General features: G+C 41.2%; 1 protein-coding gene across 1 annotated transcript in view; it reads right to left on the bottom strand.

Moving 5' to 3' along the window:
• The window catches only part of CDHR3 (cadherin related family member 3), a 38,989-nt gene extending 27,746 nt beyond the window's left edge, over positions 1-11,243 (bottom strand). The window contains exons 1-4 of the mRNA XM_061467411.1: positions 11,066-11,243; positions 7,454-7,656; positions 2,606-2,774; positions 120-205 (exon numbers count right to left, since the gene is read on the bottom strand). Coding sequence (XP_061323395.1) covers positions 120-205; positions 2,606-2,774; positions 7,454-7,656; positions 11,066-11,135 — 528 coding nt within the window. The 5' untranslated portion in view covers positions 11,136-11,243. The remainder of the gene's footprint in view (positions 1-119; positions 206-2,605; positions 2,775-7,453; positions 7,657-11,065) is intronic.
• Between the last annotated feature and the right edge of the window lie 11,685 nt (positions 11,244-22,928).

Raw genomic sequence — 22,928 nt, 5'->3', positions numbered from 1 at the left:
TTTCCTGTTTCCCTGATAAGAAAGGAAGTTGTTGAAAGATGCTGGCAATTAGGATTTCAGATACAATGGATTGTATCATTTCTGGGTTTGGGTTTTTTTTTTAACTTAATACAACTTACTTTGAGTTTAGCATTTTCAGGATCAGCTGCTTTAACTTGGTAAATGCGTGCTGGAGGTGTTCCTTCCAAGACATAGATCGTTACAGCTGCATGGATATAAGTGCACTCAGTATTAATTGGGTAAGAATAAAGGACACAGCGGCAAACATACTGATATGCTGAAGTCGTCCATATGTATTACTGTCTGCTGCATCTTCTCACTTCACAAGTGTAACTCAAAAATTGTCACAAAGAGCACAAACACAGAGAAAAACAAACTGACTGCACATCCATAAACAGGCAATCACCACTGCAAGCTGCAATACAAGTTGTACCTTCAGGAGAGAGACTGATCTTCACATACTGCCTGCCCATCTTGAGCTGCTCACAGGGTATGGAGTAAAATGATGCATTTGGGCTGCACCTGTGTCTTTCTTTACTATATGCAGATGGGGAGAATGTAGCCCTGTGCCAGGTCCTCATCCTCTCCCTGTCCACCCTGTGCCTTACTGGGAGAGCTCAGAGCCTTTCCTCTTCATTTTTGCCTTTCCTTTACATCAGTGAAGTAAATGAATTATGGATGGTCTGCATTGACTTAAATTTTTGCCTTATTAAGGATGCTAATTCAGTGCAAGGTGTGCTTCTTTCCATGCCAGGAATTCTCACAGCTGGACTATCCCACACTGGGCCACTGGCAACAGGCTTATCTCTCCTTGGGTTGAGTGATTAATAGAACAACAGATCTTTAGATCACATCATTTGCTTTATGCCCTTTTGTGTCTGCTGGACCAGCTGTTTCTGGACTATTAATTTCCACTGTGACCCCTGCTGACTGCTGCTTCTCATCAGAGCAATGGGAATCCCAGGGCAGCGTAATGAGTTGTTCCCAGAGGACAACAATATGAATATAAAGTTTAATGAGAGGGAGATGCTTTTGCATATCCAGCGAATGTGCAATTAGTGTCTAATTGTAGCTGCTACTGTTAACTAAAGCCACACAGTTAGACAGATCAGACATCTGTGCTCACCAATTTATGGCAGCTCTAGCTGAGAGTTAAGCTGATGCACTTATTTGTAACAAGCTCCCACGTAAAGTGTTTCATGCTGTGCCGATCCCCTGAAGTGTCACATTTAATTATTATTAGATTTCAGCAGCACCCATGATATGCAAGATACCAGCTATATTGAGAAGATGACACAGCCTCTTCCCTAGGGGAAGATGGTTTTCTTTACAAAGTATCGTATAGAAGCAGGAATGTCAATGTGCTTAGGAGGCATTAGGTGAAGATGAATTTGAGCGGACCTGGTCTGAACTCATTGGGCAGACAAGCCCTGCCCTCTGCAGTAGGCCGAAGTTAGGTCTGCAGCCACGCTGTACTGCTGAACACCCCAAGGGCTGCAGGTTGCAGCCTACCCAACACTGCTGCTGTGCTGGTCCAGATGTGGGACCAGCAGCCTGCTCCAAGTACCTACCATGAACAGATCACAGTTCGCTATTTTCACATTTTAAAGAAAAATGAATATTAAATTATTGAATGCTTTTCCATAGAGTGCTGTTACAATATCAGGACTTCAAAGAAGCTCTCAGTACCTCATGAAATAATAAGAGCATATTTTTACTCACTACCTGAACTGTTCTGTCTTTCTGTGAACACATAATAAATACATCACTATACTCTGTCACCCACAGTACAATTTTTCCAGGTCCTCTCATTAGCAAATGAACGAGATAAGACCGCTCAGAGAGTGAGGCAGTTATTCCCCCTCATTTCTATTGATGGTATAAGGTACTGCATGGCATGCAAAGCCTGTACTGATGACAGCTGGGGTCCAGACACTGCAGCCTAATCCCTAAGGCTACTGAACACTCCTCCCCATTGCACCTTTGCCCACAGTCTGAAGGTAAGCCTGGTTAACAACATCTGCCGCATGCAGGAGACAGAACTCTGCCTTTTGCCAGCTGAACCACAGATCATGATCTCTGAGATCACATTCTTCAAAACAATTTTCCACTTAATTTCTCTGTGCAGGTTCAAAAGCAAGATACAGATGTACACAATTATACACTTATTTAAATTTATCTTTCTTCTCCAAATAAGTACAGTTTTCAAATAACTGCTGAAACATGTACCCGTACTCAATGGCTATATCCCACCAAACATCGAGTTCTCATTCACACCTCTAATTAGGTAGTCTCATTTAAAAAAAAAGTATTTATTCATATTAATTTATATATATTTTTAAAATTCTTCAGGTACTTCAAAATGGCTAAATCATTTTTAGTCAAAGCTTTAAGAAAACTAAAAGGGCATTTTCAGAGATGAAGCATACCAAATGTTCATGTAAAATGAGGCTCTGATAAAAACAGTGTCTTCTTCCTCCCTTGTTTTCCTAAAGAAAAATGCTTAGACCACTTTAGCTACAGGCACTGTATGCAGCTATAGGTTTTTTTAATCTAATATCATCTTTTCAAGTATCGTACTTTTCAAATGCCACCATTATCTTACTTTGAATTGCCATATTTCCTTGAAATAAGGGACTTTCATTTTTATCTGTTACTTGGACAGTCAGTATGTTAAGGTCAGTTCTCCCAGTTGTGTCTTCCACAAAAATCTGTAAATCAAATCTATTTGGCATGGTTTCATAATCCAGGACAGGGTTTCCAGTGGTAACAACCTGGAAAGAAACAAAAAAAGTTATTAACATATGGTGCAAGAGTTGTAAGTTACAGTCTGTGTGAGTGAATGCAAGTGAAACTACACTTTACATCAGTAAGCAGTGAGCATTTTAGTCCATCTCCTAGTTGCTGGCACGGTTCTTATCATGGCAGAATTGTGAGAAAAACAAAGTGGAAAGACCAAAACATTGTGGCTTCAGGGAGTTACAAGGACCTCGTGTGACGACAGTCTGAAGAGGAGACAGCCTGGAAGGTGTTGTCTCCTGCCTCACATGCAACTCTTTGTCTTCAAGGTCAGGACTACATCTTGCAGGTTCTTGTTTGCATCAAGTCTTCCCCTTTTGACACCAAACTCAAGGAGTAGTCAAGGTGCTTTAAGTTTCAAGACGGAAAACTGGGAGGAAGCCCTGCAGGACACAAAAGCAGCTTCGCTACTTCTGTGAGTCAGAAGCACAAGGGGGAAGAATTTTTACTTGCAATAAGGAGTGTGGGGGCATGAGACCTAGGCTAGCAGGTACCAACCCCTTCCTTGTATAAGCTTTGCCTGCGAGAAGACTTGCAGGAAACCACAGGAAGAAAAGAGCTGCATGAACACACTGTAGGAGAGAGGGACATACATGAGAGGACATGCATGAACGCACTGAATGAGAGAGGGACTAGAACTGTTTGGTGAAAATGTTGAACTAGCTAAAAAAATAACATAGGCCTTAAGTTTTGCAAGATTGATAAGGCAAACATTTGGTTTGGGGTTTTGGTTTTGGTTTTTAAAGGCTTCCAGCTCTACATATTGCCTCTTAACACAAAATATGTACAAGCACAAGGCTGACATTCCGTGAAAAACATTAAATGCATTCTTTTGGGGTTTAGGATGTGTCCAGAGCAACAGCAGGATGGTGAAAGTTATATGCCTCAATCTTCAGTGCTGAAGTAATAAAGAAGCAAGAACTTTGTTTTCTTGGACAAGAAAGGAAAAGGTGAACTTTAAGTTCGCTAAAAAAGTGTAGCTAAAAAAATATGAAGCTTGAACACAGTAGTGGGGTGCTGTCGAACTGGAGGAGAAGAGTTGGGGCTCACAAGTGTGTGAGACAAGGAACGTGTCAGTGTATTCAGCAAACTGCAGAATGGAGGAGCCTGGAGAGGATGCAGAACAATGAAAAAAAAATCCTTTATTTTAGATGAGATGCTTTGGCCAGAGGACAAATACAAAAGCGGTATCAGCACAATTAGAATACAAAAGCCAAAATAGAGCCTATTAACTAAGACAGTTGGAGGACAGTGAATAGAAGAACAAAAGTTTTATGCCTTCTGGTACGTGAAACGGCTGCTTTCTGGAACCTTGTGGATCTTTTTGTTATAATACTGCAGGAGAAAGCAACTGTGTCCTGGATGGTCTCCTCTCTCCTGTATTGTACAAACAGAAGTTTCCCATAAAAGTGATGCTAGCTCAGAAAAAAACATTCTACAAAATCTTGTAACACCAGTAGGAAGGTTATATGAATGTTTACTGCAGATTTAAATACAATAAACAGATGTAATGAATTCAACATGAGAAACTGTCCAATTCTAAACAGAAATTATATGCTCTGGGGATTACCCCTCCAGTTCACAGCCAAATATTTTCATTGGCATTGTAAGTACAGTCAGACTGCTTAAGAAGACATCTTCCACCCTCCTTTACAGAGACCTTGCAAGTGAAGATGTGAATCTAGACGGTCTTTTTCCAGGTTGCTTTTGAGAACAGCTTGCCACTGGGGTAGGCCATGACCCTCTCACACTGTGTTCACCTCTCCTCCAGGCAGGAACAATACTTACTGATAAAGGCAGCACTGTAAACACTAAAAAAGCTGCAGATTTCATGAAAAGGGGTCTAGACTCACCGCATAACTGTCCACCCCTCATTCCACCCAAGAATTTCATTGTTCCCCACTTCACTCCCAGGATGCAGAGAGAGCATCACTAACAGCATCAAAATAGTTTCAGGCCACAATACATTTTCATGCACTCAACACATTTTCTGCCCATGGGATTCTTCAAATAGAAGTAAGGTGAGGAGGAATTACTGGGGCTCAGATCTCAGAAACAGAGTTTCTCAGCAATATCAAAACTTATCGAGAAATGTGATACTGCTTTGGCTTGCCGCAACAGGAGTAAATGTAGCTTCATAAATACAGAGCAGCCTGTGCTAAGAGGTACTTAGCTAATCTACAAACTCCATACATTCATACATGAAAAACTGCCTTTTTCTATATCTTAGCAAAGCTTTAATCATTTTGGATCACATCTCTTTTGCAAAATATTGTACAGCTCTGCTACAACATAGCATAAATAGAAGTAGCAATGTTTATCAAATGAATGAACTAAGAATACTCACTGCTAACTTGCAGAACTTGTGTGTAGCTTGCTTTATGTTTTTCTCATGACTGATACAAACTGGACCAACCTCTTTGTTCTTTATTTTGAGTAAGTTAGGAAACCCTGTAAACATCTACAGTTCGGCAAAACATACAAAGCCTCACAGGCCATGCTAGTAATGGGGTAGTAGTATGAAATAAGTATCAGCTGGCACTTTGGAAGAAGCAGTCTCCGGCCTATACCTTTCTTGGCCATTCATTTTCATTCTTGTGTCACACTCTGCACTGTGCTAGAATCTCTCATCATCCTGCCATGATAAAAATCAAGATGAGACATTTTATCTATTTGCAGGGTTATTTTTCATCCAGATTAATTTCTCAGTCCCGCTCAACAAGCAGCAACATAAAGTGTTTGTGCTGCAGAGATGGCATGGGACAGGAGCAAGCAGGCATAAAAAAGGTCTATGTTTTGCACCAGAAGGTATAGCTTTAATTCAAAATGCCAAAATACAGCTGTCCTGGGTTCAGCAGTAGCAGTCATTTTTTCTGCTTCTTAGTAGGTGGTGCAGTGCTGTGTTTTTTACTTTCGGCCTGGGAATGGTGCTGATAACACCGATGTTTTTAGTTACTGCTCAAATGTTTGGTCTGGTCAAGGACTTTGTGAGCCTCATGCTCTGCCAGGGAGGAGGGGAAGCCAGGAGGAAGCAGGGACAGGACACCTGACCCAAGCTAGCCAAGGAGGTATTCCATACCACAGCACGTCATGCCCAGGATGTAACTGAGAGTTACCCGGAACGGCTAGGACTGCGGGGTTCGATGAGGTATTGGTCGGTGCTTGGTCAGGCTGGGGGGCAAGTTATCAGTCGGTGGTGGTGAGGTGTTGTATTCTCTTCCTTGTTATTCCCTTATCATTATTATTATTGGTGGTAGCAGCAGCGATTTGTGTTATACCTTAGTTACTAAACTGTTCTTATCTCAACCCATGGGAGTTACATTCTTTTGATTCTCCTTCCCATCCCTCCGGGAGCAGGGGGAGGGCAAAAAGGGGGGGGGGGGGGGGGTGTGAGAGAGCGACTGCATGATTTATGGCTGACTTTGTTTAAACCACGACAACAGCCTAGCAAGGGAGTCCCACATTATGAATTCTCTGGCAGCACAGACAGCTTAAGGGATGTATCCATCTCCTGCCTGTTACATCCCCTCAACTGATTCTGTTCAGGTGCTTCTGCAGCCACATCCCATGCTTCACAAGTGAAAGAGGGCTTTTTTGAGAGGTTTTTTTAGCATTTCACCAATCTGGCTGTGGAGCAGCTAAAGAGCCAGCAGAGGTTTGTGCTTGCTGGGAGGTAGCAGTATGGGAACAGCAGCAGCTCCCCACAGACAGGGTGAATCAATGAGCCTCAGCCACCTGGGCTCACAGGCTTACTTTCCCCATTTTCATTGCCAGAAACATCAGCAAAGGGAATGAGAAAAATGCCCTGGTATCAGCTCTGTGAAACCTGAACTTCCTGGGAAGCACCCAGAAAAATGTATTTAGATTGACTTTTCAAGACTCTACTCAGTGCCTATGCATGTCTTTTAAAGACAGTCTTCAGTGTCACTGTTCAGGCTCAGACATACAAGCAAGTTACAATGGGATGACAAGCTATTGTGCATCTGAACAGTCACTGCCAGTGACAAATGTGAGCTAACACTTACTAATTTATCCAGCAATGAAAAAGAGTGTTAAGTAATAGAAATTGCTTTGCCTTTGCCATAGGACAAGAGCACACCATAGACAGAAATAGATCACAGATGTGTGGAAGTGTGATAACTTCTTACCTTGAGATAACTACCTTGTGTGTCACAGCTTTTGTCCAGAATTAAATATGACTTTGATCTGACTCAGCTTACTTTGTTTTGGAAGTGAGTCAAATTCATTTTAATTCTAGGCCAACCAGAAGATGCATGTGGTTTAACTAAGCCACTTTAACTCCACAATGACTTCATATAAATTAAGATGAAAAGCTATGTACAAATCCCCAAAACATGGGGTTGTATATATCCTTCTTCACCTCTTATTTTCCAAAAATATCACTTTTTTTTTCTATCACAGAATAAATGGGACTACTGTGATAGATGTTTTTTACTAGATGCAATTAAAAGTTATAATCACTACGGCTGTTAAATTGTCGTATCTATTACAACATGTCCAAATACTACCACAGTCTGCATTCGCAACTCTTTTCTGATTAGACAATGAGACACTGTGCACTGTCAGTGCTCAGTAATTCAGGAAACATCAGCCTACATGACTGAACATAGCTCAAGCTAAACGTAAAACTCACCCTGTATTTGAGATTTCCTTCTGGTTCGATAACAAAAGCCCCTGCAAGTGGATTTGAATTTAGTATGGTAGGAAGTACTGCAACATCTTTAGAAGACAATGGAGAAACAGTTACATTGAAGGTATAAACTGTAACACCAGCTGCTGCATTTTCTTCAACACTGCTTATTGCAGGCAATCCCTGAAGCAACTGGGTTCTTCTTCCTGCGAGATGAAAACAAATGTAAAATTACTTCTGGGAACCTTGGCCTAGCAGGAGCACACAGCTTGTGCCAAGAGCTGCCATTACTGAGCACAAAATAGCTTTATTCTCTGAATGGTGGCATTGCACAGTAGTAAATACAGCGCTAATGGCAAAAGAAACAATCTTTTCTCTAATTCAGTACTGTACTCTTGTCATCTAGAGTGGCTGTGGTTAAAGTAGTATTCTTACTGCATTGTTTGACTTCACATATGCCTCTATGTAGAAGCAAAGAAACTGAACGTTTCTGTTGTTTCATTTCAGCCCCTGTGCTAATTGCTGCTTCTGTGCACTGATCACTTCAAAAAGCACCTTGAATCACACAGACCCTGATGGCAAAAAAGCAATCCTTTGTGAATTACAGACAGCTCTGAGCAAGGAAGAGCAACCTCCAGCCCTTGGAGGAGATGCAGGCCCAGAAAAGCACTCTATGGTTCAAAACTGCCTGGAAGCAGCAGAGGCTGCTGTGACATCCAACAGCTGAGCTCCTGCTTCTCAATCAGACCTTTGGACTCCCCAGACCAAAATCTTTGCTTGCTCTGTCACTGAGCTTCTGCGTTTTGTTATTTTAACAAAGTCTTGTGGTGCTTTGAGTGTCTATAAAACATAGATCACAGAATCATAGAATAGTTAGGGTTGGAAAGGACCTTAAGATCATCTAGTTCCAACCCCCCTGCCATGGGCAGGGACACCTCACACTAATCCATATCACTCATATATGATCAGATCAGGACAGCTTTTAGGGCATGTCCTGAAACAACATCTTAGTAACCTCATACACCTAAACTGACAATGTACCTCAACATGAGACTGTGGCAGGGCTGACTGCTGCTTGACGGGGCTTCACTGGCTTGTCCAAAGCACTTGCTAAGAAAGGTGGCTGTGTTCAGTTGAACTTCCCAAACACTGTGTGCTAAGAGTGAGGCAGACACTGCTCACCCAACGGCCTGGCCAGGCTGTTCATACACTAGCAGTTACGGTAGCAAAGTATCCTTTTGCTGGGCAGCCACAAGGTAAAAAGCTGCTATGGAAACTAATCTAAGGCCCTTAGGGCTGCTGCACTTTTCCACCTAGATGCTCAAGCTCACCCTGGAGCTTGGGAACATAATACCAAGGGGAAATCTGCTGCTTTGCAACACTTTTGCAGTGTGGGACAGAACCATCTCCCTTCTCCTCCTATCATGCAGCTGGGGAAGAGTGGCCCTCATCAGCTACCAAAAAGGCCATTCCTCAAATGGAAGCAGGCTTTTTAATTTGGAATGGGACAGTTCAGGTCCAATGCTTTCCAATGACATTAGAAGTCTTAGTGACTTTTCCCCCAGACTAGCAAAAAAGCTTTTTTCCCTACATCCCTAGGGAAATTTGGGAACATTTTAGGGATAGCCCCTGTATAGCCTTTGTGTGATAGACATTGCTCCTGTTACTGGCCTCTTAAATAACTTTTCGCCATAGTATCACAGAAGACTTAGGATCCCTGTGCCTTTACTACATGAGAATCAAAACTAATCTCAGTAGACGAAGAGTCCACAAGGCAAAGCATGAAGTCACATGGTCTCCCTTCTTCCTGCATCCCACCCCAGGAGGCACTTGCAGGGTTTCCTGGAGCACTTCTTAGAGCAGCATGAATCCATCAGACACTTCCAGTTCTCCTGCATTGTGGGGAGGAGAAAGAGGGAACATGGGCTGTGGGAACATACTAGGGTGTGATGGGAGTTTGTGTGTGGGAAGAGCACTTCCTCACACAGGGCCTCACTGGTAAAAGGCAGAGCTGAGGTTCTTCCCTGGAGCTGCATGGAGGTTCCCATGCTCCCACACTCTAGATACAGCAGGTCCATGGATCACTCATCTGTATGGAATTACCCTGGCCAAAAGGCCTTGGAGATTCTCTGCAGGTGACTAAGGTACAGGTGAGATGTGGGAGAGTGTGAGGTGGGAGCTGCCTGTAAGAGTTAATCTGAACAGGTCACACTGATTCTCCGGTAGGGCTGAGTTCAGCTGAGCTGTTACTGGTCTATGTCAGTGGAAGCACGACCCAGTGAAGGACTGAGTTTTCACCATAAACAGAAATTACCCATCCAAATGAGACTGGGCTGGGAGGGGCTTCTGGGGATATATTTCCATAAATGGAGCTGAACTTTGAGTATAATCTCCTGCGGACAGAACCTGATAAATCCAGTTCCCTCAGCAAACCACAGCTCATTAATGGAAATCATTCATAAAATAAATGAAATAATTTTTAACATTTAGAAACATGGAAAGGAAAGAGTTGCTATTTTATTTTGTCTCTAAAGATGTCATTGGCTGTTTATTCGGGATTTGTCTTTCTAAATCACAAGTTCTTTCTTCTTGCTCTGTATTTTTAACTGAAATTTTCGGTACTGCACGTAAATGGCTTCTTTTTTTTTTACTTGGTTTTACAGAAGTCTCCCTTCCATACCACAAGTCTTTGCTTACCTTCTTACTCTGGAGAACAAAACATGCCTGAAGCAATTTAATACATTATTTATCAGAATTACCAGCCCCAAACATTGACAAAAGATGAGTCCAAGTGAAAGCAAGCATGAGACTGGCTTTGGGAAGTACATGTATGTTTAAGTCTGTGATCTGTTAGCCTTTACATTGTGCTCAAGTCACACTTTCATGTTTTTCTCTCTCCACAAACATGCAGGCTTGAAAAAGGAAAGCTGAGATTCACATGCAGTGTCCCGGTCATAGTTCTGGGGACATCAGGAAAACCACCAAATGCTGAGAAGCTCCTGAGGCTTGGCAGAAATCTTTCAGTTCCTTGAGAGCTGAACCTTGAGTGACTGTACCTGAGCAGCTAGCTTACTACAAGCAAACCAAGTGTTCCATGAGCCACCCAGACTGCAGTTGGATGATCTGCTTTAAGTTGTTAATGTGCACATATTCATATTGGCAAATCTCCCATGTTTTTACACTGGGCAAAGACAGTGATATTACTCTACTAGTATTTCCCACAAGTGTTTACCTGTTTGGTCCCATTTGATTGCTTGGTTTATGCAATCAGAGAGAAATGTAATTAATATTTCTGAAGAGAATACTGGAGTATCAATACTAGATATTGTTTCCTGGAGAGCTGACCTCCTTTCCTACTCCAACACTGTCACACTGAGCAGCAGCTACTGCACACCAAGTGCTTCATCCAGCAAAGCGTCTTAGCAAGGAGCCATAGTCTCTTCTTTATTATACCGCTGTAACCACAGAGCTCAATCTAGTTCAGTAGGAAATAATTGTTACTTGATTTTTTCCATCTGTGTCTGATCCGTAAATATGCATTATAACGCTCCCAAGAGAAAGAATAACAGCCAACAGTGTTATAATTTTAGCAGCATAATGAAAACATGTTCTTACCAGATACTACTCCCAGCAAGATGAGGAGAAGAAGCATGATCTTCATTGTCTTTATGACCCTGTTCTTCATGTTCCCAGGATGCAAACTGAAGGAGTATCATGGTATGTTTTCCCTAGTTTACATCAGCTCCACCTAAATTCTTGCTCTTTGTCATGCTGTGAAGCAAAAAACAAAACAAAGGACCCATGTCTCTAAGGAAGTTTCTAAACACCCTCAGCTTGTTTGCTTGTCAGAGAACTGCTCCTTGCTGACACTCCATCCACAGACCTGGGCAACACTTTAGAAAACAATCATTAATAGTCCTTTCACTGCAATAGTATTTTTTGAAGCATTATGAAAAGAATCTAACGTGTTCTAAATCTGAAAATACCATGCTGCTTTCATCGCTCTGGCAAATGAGGTGCTGTTTTCATATGTCAGGATCAAATACTCATGCTTTGTTATTTAAACCAAGAACCAGAAGTTTTCTCATTTCTCTGGCTACCAGAGAATTACTCGGACAACACACAGCGTACCTGGAAGTGAGATTGCAGTGTATGTACGTGATGAAGTTAGTTCTGCTGCAGCTGTCTCTGGAACAGCATGGACTGCTATGCAAAGTGCACTAGCACCCTTAGATCAGGCATTTAGCTAGCTAGACCACAATACACCCATGCAACTTCTTTTGTTTTAAATCTAAGGGCAATCCTAGCATTTTTTCACGGAGCATAGTACAGAGGTGACACTAAAACTGGGCCTGGCTGCAGTATAAGTGCATCAGCATAGTCTCATAGAATAACTTGGGTTGCAAGGGATCTCTGGAGGTCATCTAGTCAAGCACCCTGCTCAAAGCAGGCTTAATTAGATCAGATGATCGGGGATTCGTCTAGTTGATCCTTGAGCACTTCCACACAAACTGAAGAGCTCTGCTAAGAGGCAGAATTTAGAGATTCAGGTTTAACACAGTTCTGGAGAAGCCATACTAATTTGTGAGCTAAGCTAGCATCCCTTTATGGTTCTGCATGACACTCTGGCTGTCCCAGTGAAAGCTGACATTAGTTCAGAAAGCTCTGCCCCCTGCTCCTGTGTTTTATGTAGTATGAGCATGTTCACTGAATATGCTGAACATGAACAGCTAGTTTAACACTGGAACAGGCATTGCCTATGCTTGCTGCATGCTCACCTTAAACTGTTGTATAAATGTGCCCTGGAGGATTCTGCTGATACAATGAAACTGGAAAAGATGCATCAGTAAAACCTACTGATTGGAACAGAGCCATACCTACATATCTGATACTGGCTTAGGGAACCATAAGGCACAGTCATTTGATGGTCGATCTGCATCTATTTTAAAGTGCTTCTAGAGCCTTGCCAGGTCCAGATGAAGCCTGAGTTCAAAGTGAATGTGTTCACGCTGTATCATCTAGGAGCACACATTGCATAAACATGTAGTACTGAAGAAGCTGGTCTTCCATTGCCCCAGGAAATGTGTGCTTAGACTTTCTGTTAGTAAAAAAAAAAAAAAAAAAAAAAAAGCATGGAAAAACCTCACCCTCAAATGACACAGTTATGCTGGTAAGATATTAATGTAAATGTATTTATATTTGAAGATGTCTAGCCTGTCCCTTTACCTACCAGATCATTGTCCACCCCTTCCTATGCATTTCCTTGTCTACAATGAAGATTTTGATCTGACTGGACATCTCACAAAGATGAGGTCTTTGTGCACAGGCATGAATGAGGCTAGTACAACAAGCTTGTGATCTTTTACTAATAATCAGAACACTGTAAAACTGCTGCTAGCTTTATTCCTTCCTTTTAGTTGCAAAGTACGATCTAGATACTGCTGTTTCTTTTAATCTTGAAAGACCTATAGAAACAGCTGGGCTAGGTTTTAAAGTAGCCAGTGTTTCAGATACATGCATAAATTTGTTTAGTGTCTAGCTTGAGTGATAGAACTGCTTCCATGCTATGCTCAATAGCTAGGCCTTTTCCAGAATTCAGAATTCACAGGTTTTGTCATTTATTTTCTTTCTCTTACTTCTTAGGCTGAGGATTTTATCTGGGGAGCTGGTTTTGGTGGTATTGTGTTCGAGGGGAGGGCGAGGTGGTTCCTATAAATGCGTTTTCCAACTTTTTGTTGTTGTTGTTCTTCCTTCATCTGAAAACCCACAGAGATATATTTTCAGCAAGAGCTCAGTGTCCATATACATAAATAAGGCTTTCCTCTGCACATCTTTTGATAGAGACACTATAAGGCAATATAGGAGACACGGATGGCAAAAGCATATGGAATACACATGTGCTTGAAATGCCAGCCTTTCCCCAGCTTCACATGGAAGTGTAACAGGTAATTGTTTCAGGTGCTAAGTGAATACCCATAGAGTAGTTATTTTCTGTTTTCTCTCTAAATATGTCTTGAGGGCTTTCAGGTATGCCCTGTTAAGCCTCGTGGTTCAAGCATGTTGTGAGAAGAGATTGTAGAGGTGTCCAGGGAAACATGGGGAGAGCCAAGAGTAGCACACAGTGAAGGAAGAGAGTGCAGAGGGCAGCTCAAAGGGATGCAGTGTGTATGAGGGTCTCTGGCTCCTTCTTCTTCCTTCAGTCACCGCCAGTATGTCTCAGTAGGTCCTTTAGATCCCTCTTTTCTTACATTTCTCTGCTGAGTGGATTTCTGTGATTCTCTGATTCATCCTGCCAGCTTGTAAGGAAGAAAGTGAAAAAGCAGCCACAGTTAAAAGAGACCCCAAACAGATTGAAAATAAAATAGAAATAAATACATGTATATCATCAAATACAGGGCTGGTTAGCAACAGATGAGGTAGGAAAAGGCGAGCAAGGCAGAAGTTCCCTGGTGAGGTGGCAACAGTAGATCTGCCGCTGCATGAAGGTCAGGAATGAGATTCCTGGAATTATAATGCAGCAAGATGAAGAGAGATCAGGGCAGCACAAGCAAGAATACAACCAGAGTCTGCAGGCAAAACAGAGGGAAAAAAATTTAATTGAAGTAAATTATAAAGATCAAGGAACAAACTGGTGTTTTAATCATTCTTGGCTTTCAAGATGATTTGATATCTGGGTACTTTAGATCAGTGCAGAAAAAAATGTACTTCTGAATAAATGTCTCCTGGATTACCAGGTAAGATGGAGAATGTGAGGAAGACACTACATCTTTCAGGAAATTAAAGAGTCCTGGTTCCAGAGGAAAGACCAATATAGAATCATAGAATAGTTAGGGTTGGAAAGGACCTTAAGATCATCTAGTTCCACCCCCCCCCTGCCATGGGCAGGGACACCTCACACTAAACCTGGCCTTGAACATTGCCAGGGCTATATTGAGCTGCAAAAGACTGCATTGGTCTTAGGCTGAAAGCAGAGAAAAAGAACATGGGAAGAGAGAGGTACCAGGTGGGACAGAAGAGAACTTGATGTGCAAGCTTCCAATTGCCCGTTCTCAGGAAAGTGAGGTATTTTGCCAGAGGCCAGCCTCAGAGAAGTAGCCTACTTGCTAAACAAAATGTGCAGGTTCAGGACATTAATCCTTTTTCTGTGCATTTAATTCTCAATTGATTTCCAGTCTGTCAACAGGAAAGAAATGTTCTCTCACTTCTCAAATGCATCACAGGTTCAAGACATAATTTTCCCATTAATGGCGATTTCAGCCATCAGTGGCTCTCTTCCACTTAGCCAACTCACAGGAAAGGAGACAGTTTGCTCTAACTATGGTAATTATCCACCAAAAATTGAGCAGCATAAGGAGAATTTTCACACACCTGATACAACCTCAGTTCAAGACTATTTCTTATTGTTATTTCACTAATTAAATTACCTAGACTGTCCGGTTTTATTTTAATCTCTTTTCTCTTTTAACACTACAGCTTCTCCATTCACTGCTTTGGTAACCTTTCCTAAAATATTAAAACAGTACCTTAGCACCCTACACCAAAAACTTACGCACCATTGCATTACATTTCTCTGCTAAAAGCTTCCTCTGTACCGTTTGTGAGGGACAAGAGCAAACTAAAAGTCATGAGTATTACCCAGGCTACCTTAATCTCACTCAAAGAGATCCCAGTTTAGCAAGGTTAGTAACCCACACAATTACACAAAAATAATCACAGACAGATATCTGGGCCATTTATTTTCTGTCATTAAATTGTGGACACATACACTCACTCAATTAACTTGAGGTGTCTGTTAATACAAATTGATTCCATTTCACCAAGAAGTTTTGGTGGGATTGAGGTTTAAGAAAAGAACAGTTTAAAATCTGGGTAAGTTCACACAGAAGCCCCAAAACAATGCTCTTGTCAGTGCTGAAAGAAAGCTCTCCCATTGCTAAAGCAGTTATACACCCAAGGGATGAAAACATTTGCCAGCAAAGAAGGAATCCTGGGAGTCTGTCTTTTGCCATGAAGAATATGAGCACTTATTTTAGAAGGACTGGGAGTATGTAAGGCATTAAGATTGAGGAGATTGTTCTGATCCTTCCCATTCCCTCCACTCCATCTTGACAAATGTGGATTGAGGCAGACAGATGATTACAAGGACATAAGTTCACGAAGGCTCCAGATGTACCTCAATCCTCCATACAAAGAGGTCAAGTGATTTCCCCAAGACCACACAGGAAGTCAAGAAGAGCCAGAGTTCTTGGTCCCACTATCAGTCTTAATCCTGATGACTGTAAGACATCATGACTGTAAACAGCACATTGCTGCCAAATGTTTTTCTCTTTGAGAAGTTCTTGTGCTGCTTAAAAAATACTACATTTTCTTCTGCATTAACACAAAATGGAAGTCAGTGAAACACAAGCTTCAATATTCATTCACCTGAGCAAAAGTAGATGTTATCAGCAACTACTTCGTGTTTTGTGGTACAAGACAAAAAATGTGTGGTGGTGTAGAACATCCAGTACCTGTGAGAAATTATGTCACTTGTTCACATCAGTCATGTATGTTGCTTGTTCAATTGTGTGATTTGTCTTCCAAAATGTTTTAGTGCAAGTAAAGATTCAGTAAAAAAGGTGTCGAGGTCAATGAAGACCTTTTTCTGAATTTACTGGATATTGGATCAGGGCCTGAATCCATGTGGCTGTACTTTGTACCTTGTGATACAGCATATTACAAGTTTGTCTGTTACTGTAATTGCTGGGCCACCTGAGCTGATTGGTAAATATATAAACAAGGATGTGAAGTAGCAAATGATGCAAAAGCAACAGGAAAGAATGCTCTGTGCAAATATGGGTACAGAAACTCCAAGGTTTCTATGTACATAGTGTGATGCACTTCACTTAGTCAAGTATTGTAACGTATCACCAAGAATGGCTTAAACAGATCTTTGCATCATGAAACATACTGTATCTTACCTATTTTATCAGCAAAAGGGAATTGATTATACTTTGCAAATGCAACCTTGACTTTTAGCACAAATAAAATGTTTTCTATTTGCTTTGGGAAAACAAAACAAAACAAAGAAGTGTGCAATTAACAGAAAAGAGCATGGCTGGGCACAGAATGAGGGCTCAGGCGGTGGAGTTTCACTTGGAGGTGGAGAGTTTCTGGCTCATTGCTCCAGGGCTCCAGTGAGCTTTGCCTCAAGTCCCAAAGAGTGCTGAATTGACTCATTTCTCCTCAGCAGTCTGTAGCCTAACATAGCTGGGAGAGGACATTCTCCTCCAGGTATTGGCATGGCAAAGCAAAGCCAGTGACGACAAGAGAAGTACTGCATATACCTCCTAGGTATAGGCTTCCCCTGGGGAAGATGTGACTTCTGCCCTCCTCTGTAGCTGTACCTGGCATCTAGCAGATGTGTGTAAGGAAGTAAGGAGGGATATTGCTCTCTCTTCCCTGTTTGTTTCACAGTATAAACTGCAGTCTGGCTGTTGGACTGGGACAATACTTTTTAATGCAGGACCTTAAATAACTGCAGGATGACTGCTCAGAGTTCTGTGCTTCCAGTGTTCCTGTAAGCTTCTGCCCCCATCAAATGAATACCCATCAGCTGACTGATGGTAACCACAGGGTGCAGTCTTAGTCCTACCATGACCACGGATCAGATACATCAAATGATACATCAAATCCTCCGCTTGATACCGCCTGAGGATTTGACATTTCATTTTTGTTTCTGCTCCACTGTCATGCTTAGCAACACCCAACACAGTAGTATCACGATTTACTCAGCTATGTGAGGACATGAGGACAGAAACACGAAGGAGAAAGACACAATAGTCATTGCTAGCTCTGTTCCTTGCTGCCTGTAAGACCTGTGACTAGAGAAAGCCTTTAGAAATATGACACAGGGATAGGATCATATTCATCTGGATACAGACACAGAATTCCTTTTTTTACAGTTGCTGAGTTTATGTTGTGCTTATTTTATCTGAGAGCAAACGTGTGAAAAAAATAAGCCACTTAGAAATGACACAACATTTTATCTGAGTAATGACTTGAATGAGTCTCCAACCACAGTAATAGGCAAAAGGCAGCAGGAAACCAGTGCAATACTCCATATATAGATACTTCTTGCCTGTGGATTTGGACATCAACACCAGGGAACAGCCTGAGACCAGTAAGAGTTTTCTTACTGACACAGAAGACCCCATACAGTAAGCAAACTGTCCACCAAATGTTTTGACAGAGAACTGTAAAGTTGTAAATGCTGGGTGAATGCACAGAGAGAAAAAAACCCTGCAGCCCAGACTGACCTCAGTCACATAAAACCTGGCTGTTATAATAAGAGCTACATGGGTGATAACAAGGAAACAAGGTCAGAATATGTCCCTTTGCTGTGTATGGCTCCCTGACCATTGCTGGAGCTGAGGGAATATTGCCATCTAGTGCCACGCAGAAATCCAGCTGTCTAAACAGAAAAGAGCCATTTAATTCATGTAGGCAATGGTTACAAAGCATACTAAAAAAAGGGGACATTCTGTGCCAGGGACATCATTTTAGTCAGTGTCTTTGCCAAGCTTGTTATCAAAAATGGTACATTTTCTCCTTGAAAAAATGACAGTGTGTTGTGGGAACTGAGTCATAGTGCTTTGGAAGAGAGACCCCATTCACAGTTGTTCAGAGGTGAAAAAAGTACCAAAGTACTCACAGAGTGCTTTAGCAAGTAGCAGTCAGAATGATAGGATGATGTGGAGTATGGGATTTGCCTTACCTACCTTGAAATAACTAAACCATCCACCTGTGTACATTAATGATATATAATCACCCCAGACTTCTTTTGGAAACAAAGGGGCACAACCAGGGCGATCAACTTTAACCATCACCTTTAAGAAGGGAAGCACTGTACTTCTGAAATATCTGTTTCTCCACAGTGACAATAAAGGGGGTTTGGGATGGCTAGCCCTGATGTTCAAATTCCTTCAACCCCTAGTGCCTATCTTTCTGTACTATTTGTTAACCAGGTAGCTAATAATTTTGATGACCTGCTGGTGGAAAAATAAATACCACTTCCAGACTTCTAATGTCCATGATCTCAGTTGTGTGATTCTCACTCAGGTGAGGGGACACATATGCCCACACAGGAGTTCCCACTGACTACAATGGAAACAAGCACTGGCCCATACCATATTGCATTTGCTAATAGGCCAGCACGCCTGACCATAACACATTTTATATTCACCTCTGTGTGCAACAGCATTATGAACTTCCTCTTGTTGTCATGCCAGAAAGACCCCTTAGGGGTTCAGAGCAGTTGAGTTCCCCTCAGCCAAGACTCTGCTGAGCTGGAGATGAGGGTTTTTTTAATCAGTGCATATGTCTGAGATACTTTTAATGAGGCCATCAACTCACTTATCTGTGCTACCAAATATGTGCCAGATTATAACAATTTTCAGTCACTGCCCATCTGGAGCAGATTCAAACCAGTGGTTGATATTCAAATGCAATTTGAAAATCAAAATCACTTAAGCAACCAAATCTTCCAGCTGCAAACAATGCCCAGATTTTCAAGCCAGAAACCTAATGTTTATATGTGTTGACTTAAAATTGCTTAAATGTCCCACCAGTACCTCTGAGTTAATTGCCATGTTATTGCCTGTGGTTGTGACTTTCCCACTATTTCTACTCCTTAACCATGTAAAGAGAAGGATTAAATCACAGACAGAATCAGAATCAATAATGTAAAAGAACATAATTTTTCAGCCTGAGAAGGGTTAGAATATTTGAGACACCCACTGCTCCATTTTATTTTAAATAGCATGAATCCCAATTAAGCAAGAGGCTGCTAAATTCTTTTCCTTATATTTTAAAATTCATTACTTCACATATTCAAATATAAATCCTTACAGGGGATTTTTCCTTTTCTACTCTGATTTAAATATGCTGCAAAAAATTAGTACCACAAACTTCCCCAAATGAGGATTATTTAGGTAACAAAAAGTCTCAAAATAAATTCTAGTGTATAAAGTTACTGATGTCAAACTCTGCCAGGTTTTTTTTAGGGGTATTTAAAGGGAGGTTCACTTAGCAAAGTCCTTATTCTGAGTATTAGAAAAGAAATATAATATGTGCAGTGTCCTGAGTGTCCATAGATAAAGTTGAATTAAAATTCCATCTAAAAAGGAACATGAAAAGCAAGGACGGCAGATTTTTATATAAACACATTTAAAGTATCTAGAAATGTGACTTTCTAAAACCCTCACTCTATCATCTCAGTTCCCCATAACTAAGATTAGCTAAAAAAATCTAAGCTAACAGCTTCCAGAAATAAATACCAAGAAGCTGGCAGCAAATCCTGGAATTCCCTCATACCTTTTAGTCCACAGGGACAAAGACTGACCTTTCAGATGCAACATAAACCCAGCTGTTTTCCTCAGGCTTTTGCCTGAGATAAAGGCTACCTCTGACAGTTTGGGTGTTCTAGGCAAGCAAGAAAGGATTACTAACATTAGCTCAATTTCTTAATTGCTGTACTTAAGAGGCTGCATACTTGCCTACAACTGGATCCAGAACAGAGTGAAAGCTCCCACTGACTTCACTGGGATCTGGATCAACCTTTTAGGTTTGAAGGAGCAGGGGAAGTGGCAGGAAGGATGGACATTTTACCTGCTGGTACAGACTGTCATGGCTCTACTGACATTTGTACCAGTTGAGCCTTTACCTCAGGACACATGCGGCTTTATGAAGCTATGACATAAAATCACAAACTGTTTTCCTATGCAGCAGTGAGATGACATGCCAAATCCCTTTCAGTATCAAGAAGTGGACACCCCAAAACATTCCCACACCCAGCAACCCATTTGGATGGACCGTCTTAATGCAGACAAAGGTAACGTCCATAGATGTTTAACAACAGCACCTATGTATCTTTTGTTTCAACTGGCAGTAATGGCAGACAGTGGGGTTTAGCCATTTTATTTTATTGATAATTTGCAAACCTCTGAGACCATTTCCTTACATAAACCATTTTCTGGACACAAGCATTTTTCTTGACAAAACCACCCTAAGCTGTACAGACCACTCAGTTGTTTCACCTCAGCCTGGGCTACCCCTGGCTAATATGCCCACACAATGGTTAGTGTTGCCACAAAGGGAGCTGGATCCATGAATTGATGCTGGGTAAGAACTGAGTGGATGAAACAGCCGGGAGGAAATGGCCAGGAAACAGGGGGTCTGGGCAAGAAAGTTCCTGTGGAACCACAACCTAAAACACTCCCTTCATTTGTGTCCAGAGGATGTGTAGTAATGCTGCTCCAGGTTGTAAGATACAACATAAATGGGTTTTATAGACCCTTAAACCTTTGATGTTGTTGCTGTTCTGTGAATACAGAAATTGAGCCTACTATTAGCTTTTTTCTGCTGAATTAAATGTTCTGTGAAGTATCAGAGGGGCAGCCAACATGTCCCAGCTAAATGGCTTGTTTGTAGTAAATTACTTCCCATTCTTAAGCAAAAAGAATTTAATCAAATGTCAGTAACAAACTACATCTTGACAGATTAGTAAGGTTGCTGCTGTTAAAATAAATTTGTTGCCAGATTTGTTTACAAAACTTCTTTTTCAGGGATGGGTGAACTTCCTGGAATTTGCCAATCGTTTGAATAAATATTGTGGAGGATTTGTAAAATGAGAATTAATTAAACTTTTCCTCTGAGTTTAAACCAGACATTTTGCTCAGTGTGAAAAATTACTTGCAAGCAAAGAGAAGTCTTTTTTTGGGAGGTGGAGAGGCAAGGAAATCTGAGCATTCCCTTTTCTTTTCCAAACAAAATTTAGAATATAATAACTATGACTAATACAGGAATTGTAATTTATACATTAGATTTTATATATTCCTTTTTAACTTTCTTCACAGTTCTGAACTGAGCTCAATACGTTTGACTTCAGCTTTCAAATCCCTCAGAGGTTTGTTTATTTTTCTACGAGTCTTTTTGGTTTGGCTGCTTCTGTACAATACGTGGCAGATGTGTCCATTTCTGGAAATGGGGTTTTCTGATACTGACTCCTACATATGACTTGTGTTGCTCTAACAAAGGCCTCTGAATGTGTGTTTGGATGGGTAGTATCACCATCTCAGACAAAGAGATAAGCTTACTGTCATCATCCATTCATTCTGCTGGGATGTCTGAAAGGACCAGATAATGAACTGCTCATCCTAGCCAGGGAGAAAACAAGGACAAGTACTTGCATTCTGCCTTTTCCCTCACTGCAAGTTAGGTTTGGGGTTTTGGGGGTTTGTTTTTTTTAGGGGTTTGGGATTTTTTTCTTTTTTTCTTTTTTTCTTTTTTTTGTGGGATTTGGGAGGTTTTGCTATTTTTTTAAATGATCATGAGGAAAGCATTCTTCATTTACAAAACAGAAAACAGCAAATTGTCTGCTCTTTCATGTAAAAGGTCAAGAAACAGTCACTAAAGATGCCATCTATTAGAACAGCTCCATTGGAGAGGAAATTCAAAGATGGCATCTCTTTTCTAATAAAGAGACAAACAATCCTCTCATTTAGACTATGATTTTTTATTTTGGGGGGGGAAGGGGCGGGGGGGTATATGTCAAATGCCACTAACCTGGGAAATATGTCCCTGCAAAAACCTTCACTGCTACCATTTGGAAGATGTTCCTAACAAAACCAGTGGCAGATGTCAGTCAACGGCATCAACAACTTGAGGGACACCAACATTACTCACTGTCCAGGTGAATTAAGCATGGTGGCTGCTGGTGGGTCCTACACATAACTTACAAAGGACTTCATGGACTTCACGGACTTCACAGAAGACACGGGACTTTAAAAGCATGTAGCATTCAGGCAAAGAGTTCTTCTTTGATTCTTTAGGTACCAAATCAGGAGGATTGATTCTTCCCACTTACCTTTCCCTAAAAAATTTCCAGCTATTGAAAATATCACTACTGGTCTTAAAGGATTGATCAGTCAGAGCTACCACACGCTGCTGCTGCCCTAATTAAATTAAATTCCACTGGGTCCATCCTTCCAAAGCCTTGCTGGATGCATTTGAGCAGTGTTTCCCACGGTCGTATGTATGAAGCTACATGTTGGCAGGATGGATAAACATCTCCTTTTTAAAGACAGCCTCAAGCTTTTGCTCAAAGAGGCTAACACTGCCACTAACAACTAGGAAATCCTGGCAGATAGTCCCCATGAATATCTCTTTCTATATTTGCACAATGTCAAGCACACTATCAGCACCGAATAAATAATAATCATAGAAACCTGGAGTCAGCCAGGAAATAGCTGTGAATGAGACATTCATATTTTAAAAGTTGAAACTGCAAAATTATCTTCTTATGATTATGGGAAAACTGTTCTTTTCCTTTTTCTCTGCTGTTTTCTTTTCCTAAAGAAGCAGAAATGCTAATGCTGCTGCTGAAGGTACCAAAAAGTAAAAATTTACTTTTTCCTGTACTGCAGAATTACATCTGAAG

The sequence above is a fragment of the Pezoporus flaviventris genome, unplaced genomic scaffold, assembly GCF_033815535.1.
Source record: "Pezoporus flaviventris isolate CSIRO_AGI_PZ_B2104156 unplaced genomic scaffold, CSIRO_AGI_Pfla_v1 ptg000045l, whole genome shotgun sequence".
Taxonomy (NCBI): Eukaryota; Metazoa; Chordata; class Aves; order Psittaciformes; family Psittacidae; genus Pezoporus; species Pezoporus flaviventris.
The sequence above is the reverse complement of the archived record's forward strand: the minus strand, read 5'-3'. Positions and strand labels throughout refer to the sequence as shown.